At 52.6% G+C, this 18,096-nt stretch overlaps 1 protein-coding gene across 1 annotated transcript; it reads left to right on the forward strand.

The window, feature by feature from the left end:
- Positions 1 to 8,509: 8,509 nt before the first annotated feature.
- Positions 8,510 to 17,995, forward strand: PLTP (phospholipid transfer protein). Its single transcript, XM_081256947.1, has 15 exons — positions 8,510 to 8,639; positions 8,727 to 8,826; positions 9,501 to 9,629; positions 10,205 to 10,360; positions 11,369 to 11,432; positions 11,533 to 11,596; positions 12,493 to 12,584; positions 13,945 to 14,121; positions 14,203 to 14,262; positions 15,573 to 15,737; positions 15,834 to 15,901; positions 17,046 to 17,088; positions 17,196 to 17,259; positions 17,345 to 17,421; positions 17,855 to 17,995. Exons 1-15 carry the CDS (start codon positions 8,540 to 8,542, stop codon positions 17,984 to 17,986), a joined length of 1,491 nt encoding a protein of 496 aa, XP_081113073.1. The 5' UTR covers positions 8,510 to 8,539; the 3' UTR covers positions 17,987 to 17,995.
- Positions 17,996 to 18,096: the final 101 nt, after the last annotated feature.

Genomic DNA, 18,096 nt, shown 5'->3' on the forward strand with positions numbered 1-18,096 from the left:
AGCCCGTGCGCCACAACTACTGAACCCGTGTGCCACAACTACTGAAGCCCGCACGCCTAGAGCCCATGCTCCGCAACAAGAGAAGCCACCACAATGAGAAGCCCGCGCACCGCAACGAAGGGTAGCCCCCGCTCACCGCAACTAGAGAAAGCCCGCGCAGCAACAAAGACCCAACGCAGCCATAAATAAATAAATTAATTTAAAAGAAAATCCACCTCTTTAATAAAAAACAAAAACAAAAAAACACCCATGGAGGTTGGGAGGGAGACGCAAAAGGGAGGGGATATGGGAACATATGTATATGTATAACTGATTAAATTTGTTATAAAGCCAAAAAGAACAAAACAAACAAACAAAAAAACCACCCATGGATGCCCTGGCTCCATCCCAGACCAGCTAAATCAGAATCTTGTGGGTTGCGGCCCAGGCATATGTATTCAAAACATAACAAAACAAAGCAGAAACCTCCCTACTTGAAAAGCTACTAATGTGCAAATGGGTTGAGAACCAGTGATCTCGTTTTCGGCCTGAAGTTCTGTCTGACTTCACCGAGAGGGAGCTCAAGCTGGCCAGCAGCCCCTCCCACACCAAGAAATAGAGGGGCTTGGGGATGAGAAACAAGAAACCTCTCAAGAAGGCATGTGCAGTCCCAGAGCAGATGGGTTGTTGGAATGTGAGGTGAAGGGGCCTGGGAGTGGGTTGGGTCCAGGGGTCCAGATTTCTGCGCAGCCAGATGAGATCCTAATGGGTCACCTCCCACGACTTTAGGGATTGTTCAGGCCTCTCAAGAGATTAGGAAAATATGACATTTCTGGCTGCAGACCAGCTCCAGATAACCCCGGGGAAATGCAAGGAGGTTGGTGGTGCCAGCAGGAAGCACAGGGAGCTTAGAGGCTCAGGGGGGAATTAGGCCAGGGCTACACAGTGGGTGATAAAATCTCCTCCCTTTGGAGGGTCTGCAGATGCTAATAACCGCCCACTTTCCAGGTACCAGACCCTGGGCACTAGGGATACAGCTATGAATAAGTGTCAGGCTCCTACCCCCATGGAGCTGACAGTCTCCTGGAAGAAACAGACAATAAAGAATGAAACAGGGGCTTCCCTGGTGGCGCAGTGGTTGAGAGTCCGCCTGCCAATGCAGGGGACGCGGGTTCGTGCCCCGGTCCGGGAAGATCCCACGTGCCGCGGAGCGGCTGGGCCCGTGAGCCATGGCCGCTGAGCCTGCGCGTCCGGAGCCTGTGCTCCGCAACGGGAGAGGCCACAACAGTGAGAGGCCCGCATACCGCAAAAAAAAAAAAAAAAAAAAGAATGAAACAGAAGGACAGGTAATGGTGGGGAGGGGGCCTCTCAGTGGGGGTGGCATTTGAGTAGAGATCTGAGTCAGCGAAGGAAGCTAGTCATGCAAAGGTCTGTGTACAGAGATGTTTCTGGTAGAGGGAAGAGTTTGTGGAAAGCTTGAGACTGCGTGGGTTTGGTGTGTTCCAAACAGTGGTAGAAGGTGGAGTTGGAGAGGAAGGTAGGCAAGAGCTAGATCACCTAGGGTTTTTGGGGGGTCATGGCCAGAGTCCGAGTTTTATTTTGCATGCACTGGGGAGCGAATGGAGGAGGGGTTTGAGCAGGATAGTAACATGCTACGGATTTCTACTTTTTTTTAAAATCAATCAATTAATTAATTAATTATTTGGGGGCTGCGTTGGGTCTTCGTTGCTGCGCACAGCTTTCTCTAGTTGCAGAGAGCAGGGGCTACTCTTCACTGCAGTGCATGAGCTTCTCACTGCGGTGGCTTCTCTTGTTGCAGAGCACCGGCTCTAGGCAGGCGGGCTTCAGTAGTTGTGGCTCGGGGGCTCAGTACTTGTGGCTCATGGGCTCTAGAGCGCAGACTCAGTAGTTGTGGCGCACGGGCTTAGTTGCTCCGCGGCATGTGGAAGCTTCCTGGACCAGTGCTCGAACCCGTGTCCCCTGCATTGGCAGGCGGATTCTTAACCACGAAGCCACCAGGGAAGCCCCGACTTCTACTTTTTAAAGATCACTTTGGTTGGTGCAGGGAAACTAGACCTATAGGAGAAACAGTGAGGTGGGGGGAGATGAGGCGAGTTGTCCAGAGAAAAGAGGAAAACAGCTTGGACTGGTGTTGGTGCAAATGGAGAGATGTGTGTAGACGTGGGACACCTTTTGAAGTTAGAGACACCAGCATTTGCTGACATGGGGTAGGAGGGGAAACAAAGGAGGCAAGGATGACGCCTGGGGTTTTTTTTGTTTTTTGTTTTGGCTGCGCCCTGACCAGGGATAGAACCCAGGCTCCTGGCAGTGGAAGTGTGGAATCCTAACCACTGGACCGCCAGGGAATTCCCAATGCCTACATTTCTGACTTGAGCATCTTGATGAAGGATGGTGTCATGCCCTGAGATGGAGAACACCGGGAGAGGAGCAGAATTAGGACGAGAGGTGGGGAGGCTAAAATAGAGATCTAGCTCGGTGGAAGAGGAGGGAGGCTGGGGGGTGGGGGGACTGCAATGTCCTCATGATTCAAAGCTGGGGAGTTGGCCATCCTTGTTACATCAAAGCCTGTTTATGTTGGGCCCCTGAGACTGTAGTATTAGAGCATCTCGGAAAAATTCAAGGCGCTGTAATGTTCAGGATGCTTCTTGCAACCTTTAGGAAGTCCCTGCAAAAACAGAGACAAGCTTAGGCCAAAGAGGTGGCCCATCCTTATTATCAAAAGGAAAAGTCACCACATCTTTTTGTCCCCTCCCTTCAGGTACTTTGAAATTTTATTACTGGCTTATGAACTCCAAACATCTAGATAGCACTGCTGTGGATCCTCCACCCTGTCCTCAGATCGCTGAGAGTGGGGGAAGTCCATGCCGAGTGACTAATGCGAGCAAGGGCAGGAGGCTTAGAGGACCATGGAGAGAGAGGCCCCCATGAATCAGAGTCAGTTCACAGGCTGCAAGAAGCATAGAAACTGGAAAGGAAGGTGCAGCACGAAGAAAACAAAGAAGAAATCAGAGAGAATGAGTGAGCTGCCCGAGGTCAACATCAGAGCCGAGCTGCAAAGGTACCGGGGACGGGGTGCAAAGGACCCAGGAGCTGGGGAAGCAGCACCCCACAAGAAGCGTTAGAATTCTTGAGTTTCAAACCTGGAAGGGCCTTCGAGGCCCAAATGGCCGGCTCCTTCCCCCGAAAAAGGAGGAAATGGGAAAGAAAAGGAGAAACCAAAAGACCAGGTCTCCAAGTTTTAACAGTCGCAGAAAGGCAGTCAACAGCTCCACCCTGGCTGAATCCAGAAAGCCCTGGTCCATTATTTCTCTCTGTCCATTTGGTAAATGTCTGGTTTCCATGGGGGCAGTTCTGTCCAGCTGCGTTCTGGAAACAGGTGGCTTGCAGAGACGTAATCAGGGTCTCCTGATCTGACATCTGGTCCCCCCCAATGCACCCCTCCCCTCATTCCAATTGGGCCCCCATCACGTGTTCCCAGGCACACCCACGCTGAGCAGCGCGCGCACACAGGCTGGGGGCTCGTGGGCTCAGGCAGGGTGAGAGGGAGGGGGATCGTTTCCTGAGGGGATAGCTTGGGTGGGCCTTGGGGGTGGGGAAACGGTCAGAAGGGGAGATGGGCTGACGCAGCTTCTCCAAGCCATGCAAGTGTCCAAAGAAAACACAGCTGGAGACAGGGAGAGGGAGCGGGGAGCCGGGCTACCCGAGTGTTGACTTCTTGGGTAGAAATCCAACTTGGTAACCTGTGGTCAGTAGAGCCTGTGTTTATTTACTGGGACCAGTTACTTCCTCCTGCTGTACCTCAGTATCTCAATCTGCAAAACAGGGACAATACTAGCTACCTCGAGGGATGGCTGTGAGGATTAAATGGGATTATTCAAAAAGAAAGATGATAGACTGAAGTGGTGAAGAGCGTGGGCTCTGGAGCCAGACTGACTTGAGCTAATTACTTTACCTCTCCAGACTTCAGTTTCCACATCTGTAAAGTGGGGATGATGATGAGATACCTATTTTGCAGGATGTTTTGAGGTTCCAGTGAGTTCCTATTTGCAAAGCACTTTTTGTTTGTTAAACAACTGCTTGATACTAATAACCAGAGACATTTACTGAGCCCTTTGGTGTGCCAAGGACTAGATTCAGCACTTTATACCTTATGACATTAAAATCTCACTGCCACCCAGGGAGGGAGGCAGGTATTAGATCATCCCATTACAGATGTGGAAACTGAGGCTCATAAAGAGACTTACTTTTCAATTTATTCTAGAACAGGGATAGGCAAACTATACCCTTCCTTATAGTATTGTTTATGGCTTCTTTCATGCTACAGTAGTGAAGTGGAGCTGTGACAGAAATTAAAGGGCCTGCAAAGCCTAAAATGTGTACTATCTCGCCCTTTACGGGAAAGGCTTGCTGACCTCTGCTTTAGAAAATGGCAGAAGCAGGATTTGAACCAGGTCTGCCTGGATCCAAAGTACTTAACAGCTTTGCTATTCTGGTTTTTTGCACTATCACTGTGCTGGGTGCAAAATAAAGGCTAGAAAATCATTTCTTTCCTGTCACTTTGAGGGCTGAGAAGCCTTCTCTTATCTTCTCATATCCAGGAGTGAAAGTGGAAAGGGATTTGGGGATTCTGATCGCTCCATCTTTCAGGCCAAGCGGTGAGGACTCAGGGAAGGCTGCCAAAACTCCGCGTGGGGCTGCACGTCTGACAGCGTCACTCTGAAGTGTGAGGTCGGGGGCACAAATTGTGGGAGAGAGGGGAAATCCGTGTGACAGAGAGGGGCAGGCTGAGTAGGCAAGTCCCTGAAATCAAGGTCAGGGACTGTACCTTCTCGTCTGCCAGCCCAGGTCAAGGCTATGTTTAGAGTCAGTCTGACTGAAACTCACAGAGGCAGGAGCTGCTAAAGAATCCTGGGGTGGTGTAGGTATCGCCTGCTCCCCGGGGATACTCAAGGGCTCCAAAACCAGTTCAGTTACTCAGCAAATATATACTCAGTACCTGATCTGTACCAGGCACTGTTTTAGCACTGAAATAAGTGGTGAACAAGATCCCAGCTCTGGGCTTCCCTGGTGGCGCAGTGGTTGAGAGTCCGCCTGCCGATACAGGGGACAGGGGTTCGCGCCCCGGTCTGAGAAGATCTCACATGCCGCGGAGCGGCTGGGCCCCTGAGCCATGGCCGCTGAGCCTGCGCATCTGGAGCCTGTGCTCCGCAACGGGAGAGGCCAAAACAGTGAGAGGCCCGCGTACCGCAAAAAAAAAAAAAAAAAAAAAGATCCCAGCTCTCACTGAGACAGACAATAAACCAATATTAAATAGGAATAAGATCTATAAAGAAAATAAACCAGGCTGATGTGATTGAGAGTTAACTCCTAGGTAGGCAGGGAAGGCCTCTCTGAAGAAGGGCCATTTAAGCTGAGACCAAAATGACAAGGAGCCACGCCATGAGAAGATCAGAGGGAAAAGCATTCTAGGCAGAGGGAACAGCAACTACAAAGGACCTGAGCAAAGAATTTCACTTGCATGTTCAAGGAACCAAAAAGTCAGTGTGGCTGGAGCAGAAGGAAAAAGCTGAGAGTGGTGGGAAAGGAGACGGGGAAAGGTCCTTTCATGTGTCTAGAAATCAGGGCATGGAGGCAGTTTATTTCAAGTGTGGTGGAAAGCCACTGAATGATGGCTAATAATGCTAATAATTGTAGTGACTTTTTGAGCCCTTAATAAATGCCAGGTGCTTACTAAGCCCTTTACATGCATTAACTCATTTAATCCTCACAAGCAACCCTAAGAAGGAGCTACTTTGATTGTCCTCATTTTATAGATGAGGAAACAAAGGCCCAGGAAGGTTAAACCACTGGCCCAGTGTCACACTGCTACATTTAAAGTTCACTGGGGCTGCTTTGGGGACAGTGAATTACAGGGGCCAAGACCCTGTAAGATATAACAATGATACAAAGACAGCTTGCATTCCAGTTAAGAAAACGAGAGGAAAGAAAAACTAACATTCACCAGGTTTTCTGCTTCAGCCACACTCCGGGAAGAGTGAGGGTTACTAGAGTTCAAAGGCGTATAGGCACTTCCTCTTCTGGATATCCTTAGCACTTTCTCTGTTCCCCTCCTACACCCTTTCTGCCTTGTTTGCTTGTGATCTGTGCCCCTAATCACAATAGCTAGCTAGCATTTATTGGTTAATGGTGTTAATGGTGTGCCGTTATCGTGCCCGGCACATGCACTATGCCTGTTTAATTTATTCTTGCAATAATCGAATTGTATCCATTTTAGGATGTGGAAATTGAGGCTTACAGCTGCTAAAGTAAGGGGTCCAAGGTCATACATCTAAGAATTGACAGCCTAGGATTTGAACCCTTCGAACACAGTCAAAGCACTTAACTACCGGGCTGTAAACACTCACTTCCGACCTCCCACCCTGCCATGAACAGTCTCTGGGCTCCCCAGTAGTAGCCAAGGATTGTCTTTACCTCTAGTTTCCTGCTAAAGAGGGTTCATAATAATGCCAACCTCACAGGTTGTTAAGAAGATTAAACAGGGCTTCCCTGGTGGCGCAGTGGTTAAGAATCCACCTGCCAGTGCAGGGGACACAGGTTCGAGCCCTGGCCCGCGAAGATCCCACGCGCTGCAGAGCAACTAAGCCCATGTGCCACAACTACTGAGCCCGCGTGCCACAACTACTGAAGCCCGTGCACCTAGAGCCCGTGCTCTGCAACAAGAGAAGCCATGACAATGAGGAGTCTGCGCACCACAACGAAGAGTAGCCCCCGCTCGCCGCAACTAGATAAAGCCCGCACGCAGCAACAAAGGACCCAACACAGCCAAAAACAAATACAAACAAACAAAAAATAAATAAAAGAAGATTAAACAAGTTAATCTAGATCTCAGGTGACCAACCATCCTGGTTTCCCTGGGACCGAAGGGGCTCCCTGGAAGGGAGATTTTCTGTTTCAAAATCTGGGAAAGTTCTGGGCAAATTAGGAGGAATTGGTCATCATTCCTGGATTCATGCTTTGTGCTAAATACATGTTCAACAGACATTAATCATCGTTTCTCCTTTCCACTTTCATGCATTTGATAACAAAAAGGTAGCAAGCACCCACTCTGTGCCCGTCCAAGGAGCTGGGAACACCGATAGGCAGTACACGTGCAGAGAACCTAGACCCAAAGTCTCACCAAAAATCCACAGTCCCTGGGGAAATGCCAAACCTCTCTCCAGGTGATTCCAGTAGCTTGTGTGCTGTCTTCCTGGGCTGGCAGTATTTGGATGAACCCCAGTGGGAGAGGTCCCTGGGCCCTTAAGTTCCGCAGGCAGTAACACAGAGACAGTGGGTGTGGGGTGGCCGTGGGGCTTCCCATAGTGAAACCTGGCAAAGAGAGGTACTGAGATGATTCTGGGTGGAAGGGAAGGAAAAAAACGTGCCTTGGGACTCTGTGGCTTGCCCTGGGCCTAAGAGGTAGTTCCTATTGTCACACACATTTTGCTGGATGAGGAAACTGAGGCTCAGGAACCCAAGTGAAGTGACTTGTTCAGGATCATGCAGGAGGAGGTAGGTAACAGGAATTTTAACCAAGGTCCCAGCAAAGCAGGGATTACTGGGGTTGGGCGGGCCGACTTCTGCACTTCCCTCCCTCCTGCCGGGCTTGGGTCCCCCACTTGTCTTGACAACGGCCAGGCTTGTCACGGGGCTCCGTACAGCCCTCTCCACCCTCCCGGCTGCCAGCGTCCCGCCCCATTCCCTCCCAACCCCCGAGGGAGGAGGGGAGAGTGGGAGAGAGGAGGAGGGTCGGGGAGGCCCGTCTTTATAAAGGCGGCTGGAACAGCGCTGCCCGCCAGACCCCGCCGCCTGGATCCCCTGCTTTGCCCGCCGCCCCCACGTGACCGCGCCGACCACCAGCTCCACCTTTGAGTGAGTTGGGGTGCGTCCCCATCCACCCCCAGACCCTCGCCCGGCCGCGTGGTCTACTGAACCCGGGGTGGGGAAGAGAGCCCCCGAAGGAGGGCGCTGAAACGGGGGGCACCAGGCAGAAGCCCGACGACAGGTATTTAGGACCTGGAGGAGCCGGGAGACCCGGGAACCGGAGGTCGGGCCGGCAGCTTTCTCCCTTGGCTCCTCCGGCTCGGGGCCTAGGAGACCGCAAGCCACCCCCGAGGAATGCGCGTGCAGCCGTTCCCATGGTAACGTGCAAGCCGCGCCCGCCCGCCGCAGAGGAAGAGGGAGGTTGTTGTGGGGTTGGGGCGGGATTGGTCCCCAGGAGGTCCAAACTCGTCATGCGGTGGTTGCAAAAGCGAGCCGAGGAGGTCCCCTTCCTCTCCCCCGTGCCCCAAATCCTCTGGGAGCCAGAGAGCACGTCGCATGAGCCTCAGTTTCCGCGTCTGTCAAATGGAGGCAATGTTATTGGTTCCAAGTTCCCCGAAGAGCTATCTCAAGCTTAACGATCCCGGCCAGCCCCCTCTTTTGGTTGGCCATCCGAGGAGTGGGTTTTAGAGGCCCGGATGACTCCCGCGATCCCACCCCACCCCCAGGCCCGCTCGCCATGGCCCTCTTCGGGGCCCTGTTTCTAGCGCTGCTGGCAGGCGCTCAGGCCGAGCTCCCCGGCTGCAAGATCCGCATCACCTCCAAGGCGCTTGAGCTAGGTAAGACGTGGGGGCGGGCCGGGGCGGCTGTGGGTGGAGTCGCACCGGCAGCGGGTGCAGGAGCTAAGGGTCTCACTGCTGCTTCAGTGAAGCAGGAGGGTTTGCGCTTTCTGGAGCAAGAACTGGAGACCATCACCATTCCGGACCTGCGGGGCCGAGAGGGCCACTTCTACTACAATATCTCTGAGTAAGTGGGGGCCGAGGGGGCGGGGTCTTGGTAGGGGGCGGGGCTTAGGAAATACAAACGGGGTCTCGAAGACAGGATGGCTGAGTGTAATGTGGGCGTGGCCAACTCGAGGAGGCTGGACCTAAGACACTGAATGAGGCCCGAAAAGATAAAGGCCTAGACTGCCTACAGAGGCGGGACCAAGGAGGTGGGCGTGGCCTAAAAATGTAGTGGGGACCGAGAAAAGTGAAGCCTAGCCTGTGGAACTGAGGCTGGCCAAAGAGCTCCAGAGAGGCGGAGTCAAGAAAATTGCCAGTGGATGAGAGTGGGATGTAGGGCACCCGGGTGGAGCTAATGGGAGAGGTCAGAGGAACCAGAGATAAAGGCCTGTGGTTTAGGATAGTGGGGACAGGGTCTAGCAATCCCAGGGTGGGGAAGGGAAGGAAGACTTATAAGAGAGGGGGTGAAGCTCACTTTTAACACCTGGGTCATGAGAAGTTAGTCTCTGACCCACCCAAGTCCAAGTTTTCGCCACCCAAGCACAGGTTGGGTACGTGAGGGGCAATGGAAGAATTCATTCTACACACGCCAGCTTCCCCGGGCCTGGACTGGAAGAGGAGGGAATGAATTTGCTGTGGTTGGGTGGGGTCCCCTTTTCTTGGTCCTGAATCTGACCCTGAGGTCTCCTCCCACAGGGTGAAGGTCATGGAGCTGCAGCTGACATCCTCTGAGCTCCATTTCCAGCCAGAGCAGGAGCTGATGCTACAGATCAACAATGGCTCCTTGGGGCTGCGCTTCCGGAGACAGCTCCTCTACTGGTTCTTGTGAGGACCTGGCACCCTCAGGGGAGTGGAGGGCGGATCAGGAGGACTGGGGGTGCTGTGGAGCTGTGGGCAATCCTTTAGCCTTTTTTTTTTTTTTTTTTTTTCTGGCTGCGTTGGGTCTTCGTTGCTGCGCTCGGGCTTTCTCTAATTGCGGCGAGCGGGGGTGACTCTGTTGCGGTGCGCGGGCTTCTCATTGCGGTGGCTTCTCTTGTTGCGGAGCACGGGCTCTAGAGCGCAGGCTCAATAGTTGTGGCGCACGGGCTTAGCTGCTCCGCGGCATGTGGGACCTTCCCAGACTAGGGATCAAACCCGTGTCCCCTGCATTGGCAGGCGGATTCTTGACCACTGCGCCACCAGGGAAGTGCCCCTTAGCCTTTCTGAGCCTCAGTTTCTTCATCTGTACAATAGGGACAATCTTACCCAATTCATAGAATGTCTGGTATAGTGTGCAGAAGTAAATAAAGCCTTATTAAGGGCAGTCATGATGTAGGGGGGCGAGGAGGAGGGCAGTGAAGACTTGGTTAAGCCCTAAGCCGGAGTGAACATTAACCCCCCCACCCCCGCACCCACCGCAGCTACGATGGGGGATATATCAACGCCTCCGCCGAGGGTGTGTCCATCCACACCGCTCTGCAGCTCTCCCGGGATCGCACTGGCCGGATCAAAGTGTCCAACGTCTCCTGCCAGGCCTCTGTCTCCAGAATGCATGCAGCCTTTGGGGGAACCTTCAAGTAAGCCCCGTCCCCAACCCCAGTGCACGCCATTTGAGACCCACAGCCCATCTGCCTACTGCAACACACAATGTGCAGGCTTGGGAGTCAGACTAACTGGGTCCAAATCTCAGCGCCACCACTTCCTGGCTGTGTGACCTTGGGCAAGTCGCTGAAGCTCTGTAAGATGGGGATGGTAATAGGACGTATTTTATGAGATGTGAGGACTGTTTATCTTAATCTATATAAAAATATTTAGAACAGTACCCGACATATAGTATGGGCTAGCCACTTAGATAAGAACCATTGAGAGGACCAGCGTACACAGTGGTGAACTTGGTTGGGTGTGTACTTGCTTCTCAGTAATTGGTAGCTCTTACTACTAATAACAAAAATAATAACATAGTTCCAGGTTTGGGGCTGAGAAGGGGAATTTGTGCTGGTTCTGGAAGAGGGTGGGGGAGAGAAAATGGTGGATTTATTACCTGGTGTTGGTCAATTTGGTCAATTTTTTATTTATTCAACAAAGTGTATGCCAGGCCCTGAGGATTTAAAAAGGAGCACAGAGCCTGACTGGAAGGACAAAACATTTGTCACTGGGGCCTTGAGAGAGGGACCAAGAAAGTACTCTGGAGAAGGGGGGTTCAGAGGAGGGTAATCCGGGAGGACTGCCTGGAAGAGGAAGCATCTGCACCCAGACAGGGAAATACAGGACAGGAACATTGAGGGTGTAAGGGAGGACATGAGTAAGCATATGGAGCTGAGGATGCTCAGAGGAGATTTGAGGAACTATGGGTAGATTCATTTGGCTGGTGGGGGACAGGGTGGGAGAGGAGGTCTTGAGAATCAGCCTGGAGAAGGGGATTTGAGCCTAAGTCATGGAAAACCTCCACTAAAGAGGTGATAATTTAAGTCAAAGTAGGGGTATTCCCCCCACCCCCCACCATCTCTGGATGCTGTGATTTCTCCCAGACCTGGGTTGGGGGTGGGGCAGGGTCTGGATTCACTTGGCCTCTCCTCTCCTCACAGGAAGGTGTATGAATTCCTCTCCATGTTCATCACCTCAGGGATGCGCTTCCTCCTCAACCAGCAGGTGTGGGCAGTGGCGAGTGGGGGGCAGGCGGTGTTGGGGGACAGCGGGGGTGGGCGTGCCCTCTCTTTCGAACACCTTGACTCTGGCCCCCACCTCCCAGATCTGCCCCGTGCTCTACCACGCAGGGACCGTGCTTCTCAACTCCCTGCTGGACACTGTGCCTGGTGAGTTGGGACGGGTGGGACCGAGAGCTCTGGGCCCGGCCTTGGAGCTGGAGTGGGGCTGGGGAGGAGGCTGGGTGCAGAGCTATCAGGTAGCACCTGAGTAGGCCCCTTCCAAGCCCTGTGATGGAACAGCCCTGGGTTCAAATGTGGCCTCTGCCTTCCTGCGTGACCCAAGGTAAGTACTCACTTCTCTCATTTGGTTTCCTTGCCTGGCTGAGGACCACTCCCCTGGTTTGCTGAGGGTTGACTGAGGCCGTGGCTGTCAAGATCCTTAATATGTGCTTGCTGTTGGGGCCTCATTTGTGTTCATCACCGGGCACTTAATAGGAGCTCAATTAACGTGAATTCTCTTTTCCTAAGCTATGAATGAGATCATCATGCCACATACAAGGGGCACAGGACAGGAAGGAGAAGGCAGGGGAAACCAATGAGAGAAGGGAATCCCTTGCTATCTTGTTTAGTGACTTTATGAAACCTATGTACTGATAGTAGTAGTAGTAGTAATAACAACAACAACAACAATAATAATAATAGGGGGTTCCCTGGCGGTCCAGTGGTTAGGACTCGGTGCTTTCACTGCTGTGGCCCCGGGTTTAATCCCTGGTCGGGGAACTAAGATCCCGAAAGCCGCCCAGTGTGGCCCGCCCCCCCCCAAAAAAAAACCCCAAAACAAAACAACCACAAAATCCCCACAATAATAGCAGCTAACATTGTTGAGCACTTCCTGCACACCAGGCACTAAATGCTTTCCACGTAAAGCTAATTTGATCCTCATAACAACCCTATGAGGGAAGTATTATAATCACCATTCTATGAACGAGCAGCTGAGGCCCAGAGAGCTTAAGCACCCTGCCCAGCATCACACAGCTTTGCGTGACCCAAGCCCCTCCCCGCAGTGCGCAGCGCTGTGGACGAGCTCGTTGGCATTGACTACTCCCTCCTGAAGGATCCCGTGGCCTCCGCTAGCAGTCTGGACATGGAATTCCGGGTGAGCTATCCGGCTGGTGTGTGTAACCAGACCCCCTCCTTCTCCCCTACGTTGCTGGTTTTAGTTCCCTAAAGCACAGCTCTGATGCGGCCCCTCCATTGCTGGGGATGCGGTGGCTTCCCACTGGCTACAGAATCAGGTTCAACTCCTGGGTCTGGCACTCAGCCTTGTTCATCTTGTCTGGCCCCAACTTTCTAACTTCATCCTGTTCCTCTGCAGCTACTAGTTCCAAAAAATGCCCTTCGCTTCCTACCTCAGGGCCTTTGATCATGTCCTGTCTTCCCCCATCTTCCCTGAAGGGATTGAACATTCAGCTCTAACGCACACAATCTCATTTCAACCTCTCACAACCCTGTAAATCAGGTAGTGACGTTATACTCATTTTAGGCATGTGGAGACTTGCTCAGGGAGGCGATGGCACCTGTCCAAGGCCACTCGACTAGTATGTGGCCATTACCATTGCCCCTCCCAGTGGAGTGTAGTAGAGTTTCAGAGCACAGACTCTGGAGCTAGAATGCCTGAAGGTCAGCTCCCAGCTCTGCCACTTACTAGCTGTGTGATTCTTAAGCCAGGGGCTTAACCTTTCTATGCCTGTTTCCTAATACGTACATGGAAAGAATACAGTAAGAAAAGATCATCTCGGGACTTCCCTGGCGGTCCAGTGGTTAAGACTCCATGCTTCCACTGCAGGGGGCACAGGTTCGATCCCTGGTCAGGGAATTAAGATCCCACATGCCGCGTGGCAAGCCCAAACAATTAAGAAAAAAAAAGAAAAGATAATCTCATGGGATGTTATGTGGATTAAAGGAGCTGGTCTAGGTAAGGGGCACAGAAGAATCACTGTGTATGTGTAGGCAGCAGCTGCCACCATTACTACCATCTAGTCTCCAGGCCCACTCAAGTGCTACCTCCTTGAACCCTTTGCTGAGCCTCCCTTCTCCAGTCTGATGGGATCGCTCCCTTGAAGCACTCCTGCTACCCTCCTTTCCATGCTTTTTAAGAAAAGTACCTGTTGAGGGCTTCCCTGGTGGCGCAGTGGTTGAGAGTCCGCCTGCCGATGCAGGAGACACGGGTTCGTGCCCCGGTCTGGGAAGATCCCACATGCCGCGGAGCGGCTGGGCCCGTGAGCCATGGCCGCTGAGCCTGCGCGTCCGGAGCCTGTGCTCCGCAACGGGAGAGGCTACAACAGTGAGAGGCCCTCGTACCGCAAAAAAAAAAAAAAAAAAAGAAAAGAAAAGTACCTGTTGAGTCCCCCAAGGACAGCAACCGGGTCCAACCCCCCACCATCCCCACAGGGCCTGGAGACATCTGGGTGCTGGGCTAGTCTGCCTTGGCCCTGACCCTGATCCTCCAACCCCAGGGGGCCTTCTTTCCCCTGGCCGACGGCAACTGGAGCCTGCGCAATCGGGCGGTGGAGCCCCAGCTGCCCGAGGAAGAGCGGATGGTATACGTGGCCTTCTCTGAGTTCTTCTTCGACTCTGCCATGGAGAGCTACTTCCAGGCAGGGGCCCTGAAGCTGTCGCTGGTGGGGGACAAGGTATGCCAGGCTCTGTTTGTGGGATGGGCAAGAGGGGGCCTGTGATGGAGCTTCTGCTTTATCCCCAATTCCCCGGTCCAGGTGCCCCATGATCTGGACATGCTGCTGAGGGCCACCTACTTTGGGAACATCGTCCTGCTGGTGAGTGTCAGCGGGAGGTAGGAACCTGGCCAGGGGGCTGGGCACGCCATCCACACACCCGTGATGGGACCGGTGAGGCAAGTAGAGCCCCCAGTGGCCGCTGTGGAGTAGACAAGAAGGCCTGGCCTCCTGCCTGTGGCCACATCCGCTCACTTGGCCAAGCCTGTTTCCAGGTCTGTGAAGGGGGCTTGCTGCCCCCGCTCCGTCTCCTTCACGAAGCCATGATGAGGGTGGGCTGAGAACCCAAGCTCGGCCAGTGTAGGGGCTTTCACAGCGACTGATGTATTATCCTTTTTGCTTATCTTCCCTTGTTTAATGGGGAGATAAAATTTTTAAAGAAGCAGTTCAGTGATCATTAAAGGACCCGTCCTTGGTTCTACCTTGTAAATGATGGAGCTGAGATTTGAACCCAGGTAGGAATCTGTGTGATTCCAAGTCACCCTGCCTCTCTCCTCTATACTATGCAACCTCCCAGAGTTGTCATGAGGATGAAATGAATTAATACATTTGGAGCAATTACAACAACAGAGGAAGTGCTCAGTCAACACCAGCTGCTATGAATGCTATCCTTGTCCTCATCACGACCGTGGCCAAGTGTTGTTAAGAGCATGGACTCTATTGCCAGACTGCCTGCGTCTGAGTCCCAGTTCTGCAACTAAATAACACAACTTGGACAAGTTGCTTAACCTCTCTGTGCCTCAATTTTCCCATCTCAAAAATGGGTGTAATTTAATACCTGCTTCACACAGTTATTATGAGGTTTAAATGAGCCAATACATGTGAAGTGTTTGGAGAAAAGTAAGCACTTGGTCACTACACTGCCTGTAGAAGAAATAGCTCAGGAGTTTCAAGAAAAGAGATATGGCAGGGAGCTTGAGTTTTTTTTTTTTTTTTTTTTGGCCACGCTGTGCGGCTTGCGGGATCCTAGTTCCCCAACCAGGGATTGAACCTGGGGCCACGGCAGTGAAAGCGCCGAGTCCTAACCACTGGACTACCAGGGAATTCCCTGGGATATTTAACGCAAAGAGACTGTCCCGGAGGAGTCTGGATTGGCGATGGGTCCTGAATACTGAGAACTCAGGAAAGCAGAAAGAGAAGGAAGGAGGCATTCCTAGAATGAGACATTCCCTTGTCTGAGCAAAGGCAGAGGCTGGACACAGTTCTGGAGGGTTCCAGAAGCCAGGCCAGTCTTCCCATTTGTGTCTCTGGGCTCCCAGACGGTACAGCCACCCCCTCCTCCCCGGGGACTCAACAGGGAGGAGGACTTGACTCGTCTGGAACTTGACCTGTCTTCCCTGCTCCGTCCCCAGAGCCCGGCAGTGATCGACTCTCCGCTGAAGCTGGAGCTGCGGGTCACGGCGCCACCACGCTGCACCATCAAGCCCTCGGGCACCACCATCTCTGTCACTGCCAGTGTCATCATCGCCCTGGTCCCACCCGACCAGCCCGAGGTCAAGCTGTCCAGCATGACCATGGTACGGACACCAGGGTCGGGGCTGCGAGGGATCGGGGAGGAGGACTGTGGACACCCTTTGGGGCCGTAACATCACCCTCCCTACCTTCCTACACAGGATGCCCGTCTCAGCGCCAAGATGGCACTCCGGGGGAAGGTGCTGCGCACACAGCTGGACCTGCGCAGGTGGGCGAGCCTGTAACCTCTCTGAGCCTCAGTGTCTTCAGGATAATCACACCTGCCCAAAAATACTGGGGAGCTAAAATCCAGTCATACCTATAAGCCACTGGAGAGCTGGGGTCTTGTTAACGCATAAAAAGTGTTTCATTTTAGTGTAGTTTCTCTGCATTCTCACCACCCAGAGGCAGCCAGAGCAGGTATTATGAGAGATGACCAAGCTGGCCCAGCAAGGTTAAATGACACATCTACAGTCACACGGCAAAGTGCACGAAAACATAGATTTTGCACATCTTAGCTTTGTGATCTTAAAACAAGTCACTATCTTTCTGGGCTTCATTTTCTTCATGCGTTAAATATAGAAAATAGTAGCACCTACTTTCCAAGGACGTGCCGTCCAATGTGGCAGACACCAGCCACATGTGGCTATTTACATTTAATTACAATTAACTAGTTCCTCAGTTGCCCATTTCTACAACCACATGTAGCTAATGGTTACTGTGTGGACAGTGCAGATACAGAACATTTTACAGAAAGTTCTATTGGACAGCGTTGTTCTGGGGAGTTAAATGAGATAACGCAGGGTAGAGGTTAAGAGTCTAGATTCTGGAGGCAGGTTCTGCAGTTTGCCAGCTATGTGACCTTATGCAAATTACTTAATCTCTCTGGGCCTCATTTGCCTCCTCTATAAAGTGCAAATTGTAATAGTGCCTGTTTCTTAGGGTTGTTATGAGGTGGCATTTTAAAATAGTTTAATAATATTTAACTTTTTAACATGCATAGTATCTGGCAGGGAGTAAGCACTGAAAGTTTTGCTAAATAAACGTAAACAACACATGTAAAGCCATCAGCAGAAGTCTAGCTTATAGGAGGTACTCCACAAATAAAAAGTAGCAGACTTGAAGTTAAACAAACAAACAAACAAAAAAACTGGAAAAAAAAAGTAGCAGACTTGGAGAAAAGGCGACTCAGAGGGAGAAATGACTCACCCAAGGATATACACCGGGAAATTGGTAGAACCCCCTGGAAAGGTTTGTAGGTGTAACATCTAAGACTGAAACTCAGGGGCTTTGGGTGGGTAGGCCTGAGGGGCCTGGAGAAGGTGGAGCTTCCAAGGGCTCGTGCCCACTGGACCCTTCTTTTTTTCCCACAGGTTCCGAATCTACTCAAACCAGTCTGCATTAGAGTCGCTGGCAGTGAGCTGGGCATGGGGGGCGGGGGGGCCAGGGCTGGGGTTGAGGTGGGCAGCGAAGGTGAGCCCACCCCCTACGGCTGCCCTGACTTCCTCCCTCCTCCCTCCCAGCTGATCCCACTGCAGGCCCCTCTGAAGACCATGCTGCAGATCGGGGTGATGCCCATGCTCAATGGTAGGGTTGGGGGAAGTGAGGAGGGAGGGGGAAAGGACAGGGGAGCCAGGTGGGCCCAGACTGAGCTGGCTGTTCCCACCCACAGAGCGGACCTGGCGTGGGGTACAGATCCCACTCCCTGAGGGTATTGACTTTGTGCGCGAGGTGGTGACAAACCACGCGGTGAGTAGGGGTGCGATGGGGAAGGAAGGCAGAGCCTTCCCCTCCCTCTACAGCTCTCGTGTGCCCTCCGTGACCTGATCCTAGCTTCTCCCTTATCAACTGCCTCTTCTCATTTTAATCTTACATCAGATTCCTCCAGCCCTTTGCACTGGCCGTGTCCTCACCTTGGAACACTCTTCCCTGATTCTACCCTCAGTGCCTACTAATGTTTCGGGTCTTAGCTAAGAGCTCATCTCCTCCAGGAAGCCCTCCTTGACCTCCACAGGCTGTGCTCCTGCAGCCTCCGTCTCAGCACCCTTCACAGGGAGTTACAAGAACCGCTCTGCTGCTCCACCTCTCCCACTAGATTGAGGCCAGGGACTCTTGTCTCCATCTCTAAACCCTGCTCTGGGTAATGGAATGAAGAGACTCCCCTCTCTACCTCCCTGCACAGGGTTTCCTCACCATCGGGGCTGACCTCCACTTTGCCAAAGGGCTGCGAGAGGTGATTGAGAAGAACCGGCCTGCCAACACCAGGGACCCCCGAGCACCCAGTGCCCCGCCACCCTCCATGGCAGCTGTCTGAGTCCTCAACCCCGACCCTGGCAGCTGCATTCAGGACTCCACCGTCTCTCATCCCCTCCCTCACCCCGTCACAGCCTCTAGTGTCCTCTAACCCCCAGTGCCACAGAGAAG

Source organism: Mesoplodon bidens (genome assembly GCF_964165515.1).
Source record: "Mesoplodon bidens genome assembly, chromosome: 15".
NCBI classification, from domain to species: Eukaryota; Metazoa; Chordata; class Mammalia; order Artiodactyla; family Ziphiidae; genus Mesoplodon; species Mesoplodon bidens.

Excerpts from the sequence above, each read along its gene's own strand:
- PLTP (XM_081256947.1), top strand. The coding sequence starts at position 8,540 with ATGGCCCTCTTCGGGGCCCTGTTTCTAGCGCTGCTGGCAGGCGCTCAG. Across the intron at positions 9,630-10,204 it reads CAGCTCCTCTACTGGTTCTT|CTACGATGGGGGATATATCA; the intron begins GTGAGGACCTGG and ends CACCCACCGCAG. Across the intron at positions 15,738-15,833 it reads AGCTGTCCAGCATGACCATG|GATGCCCGTCTCAGCGCCAA; the intron begins GTACGGACACCA and ends CTTCCTACACAG.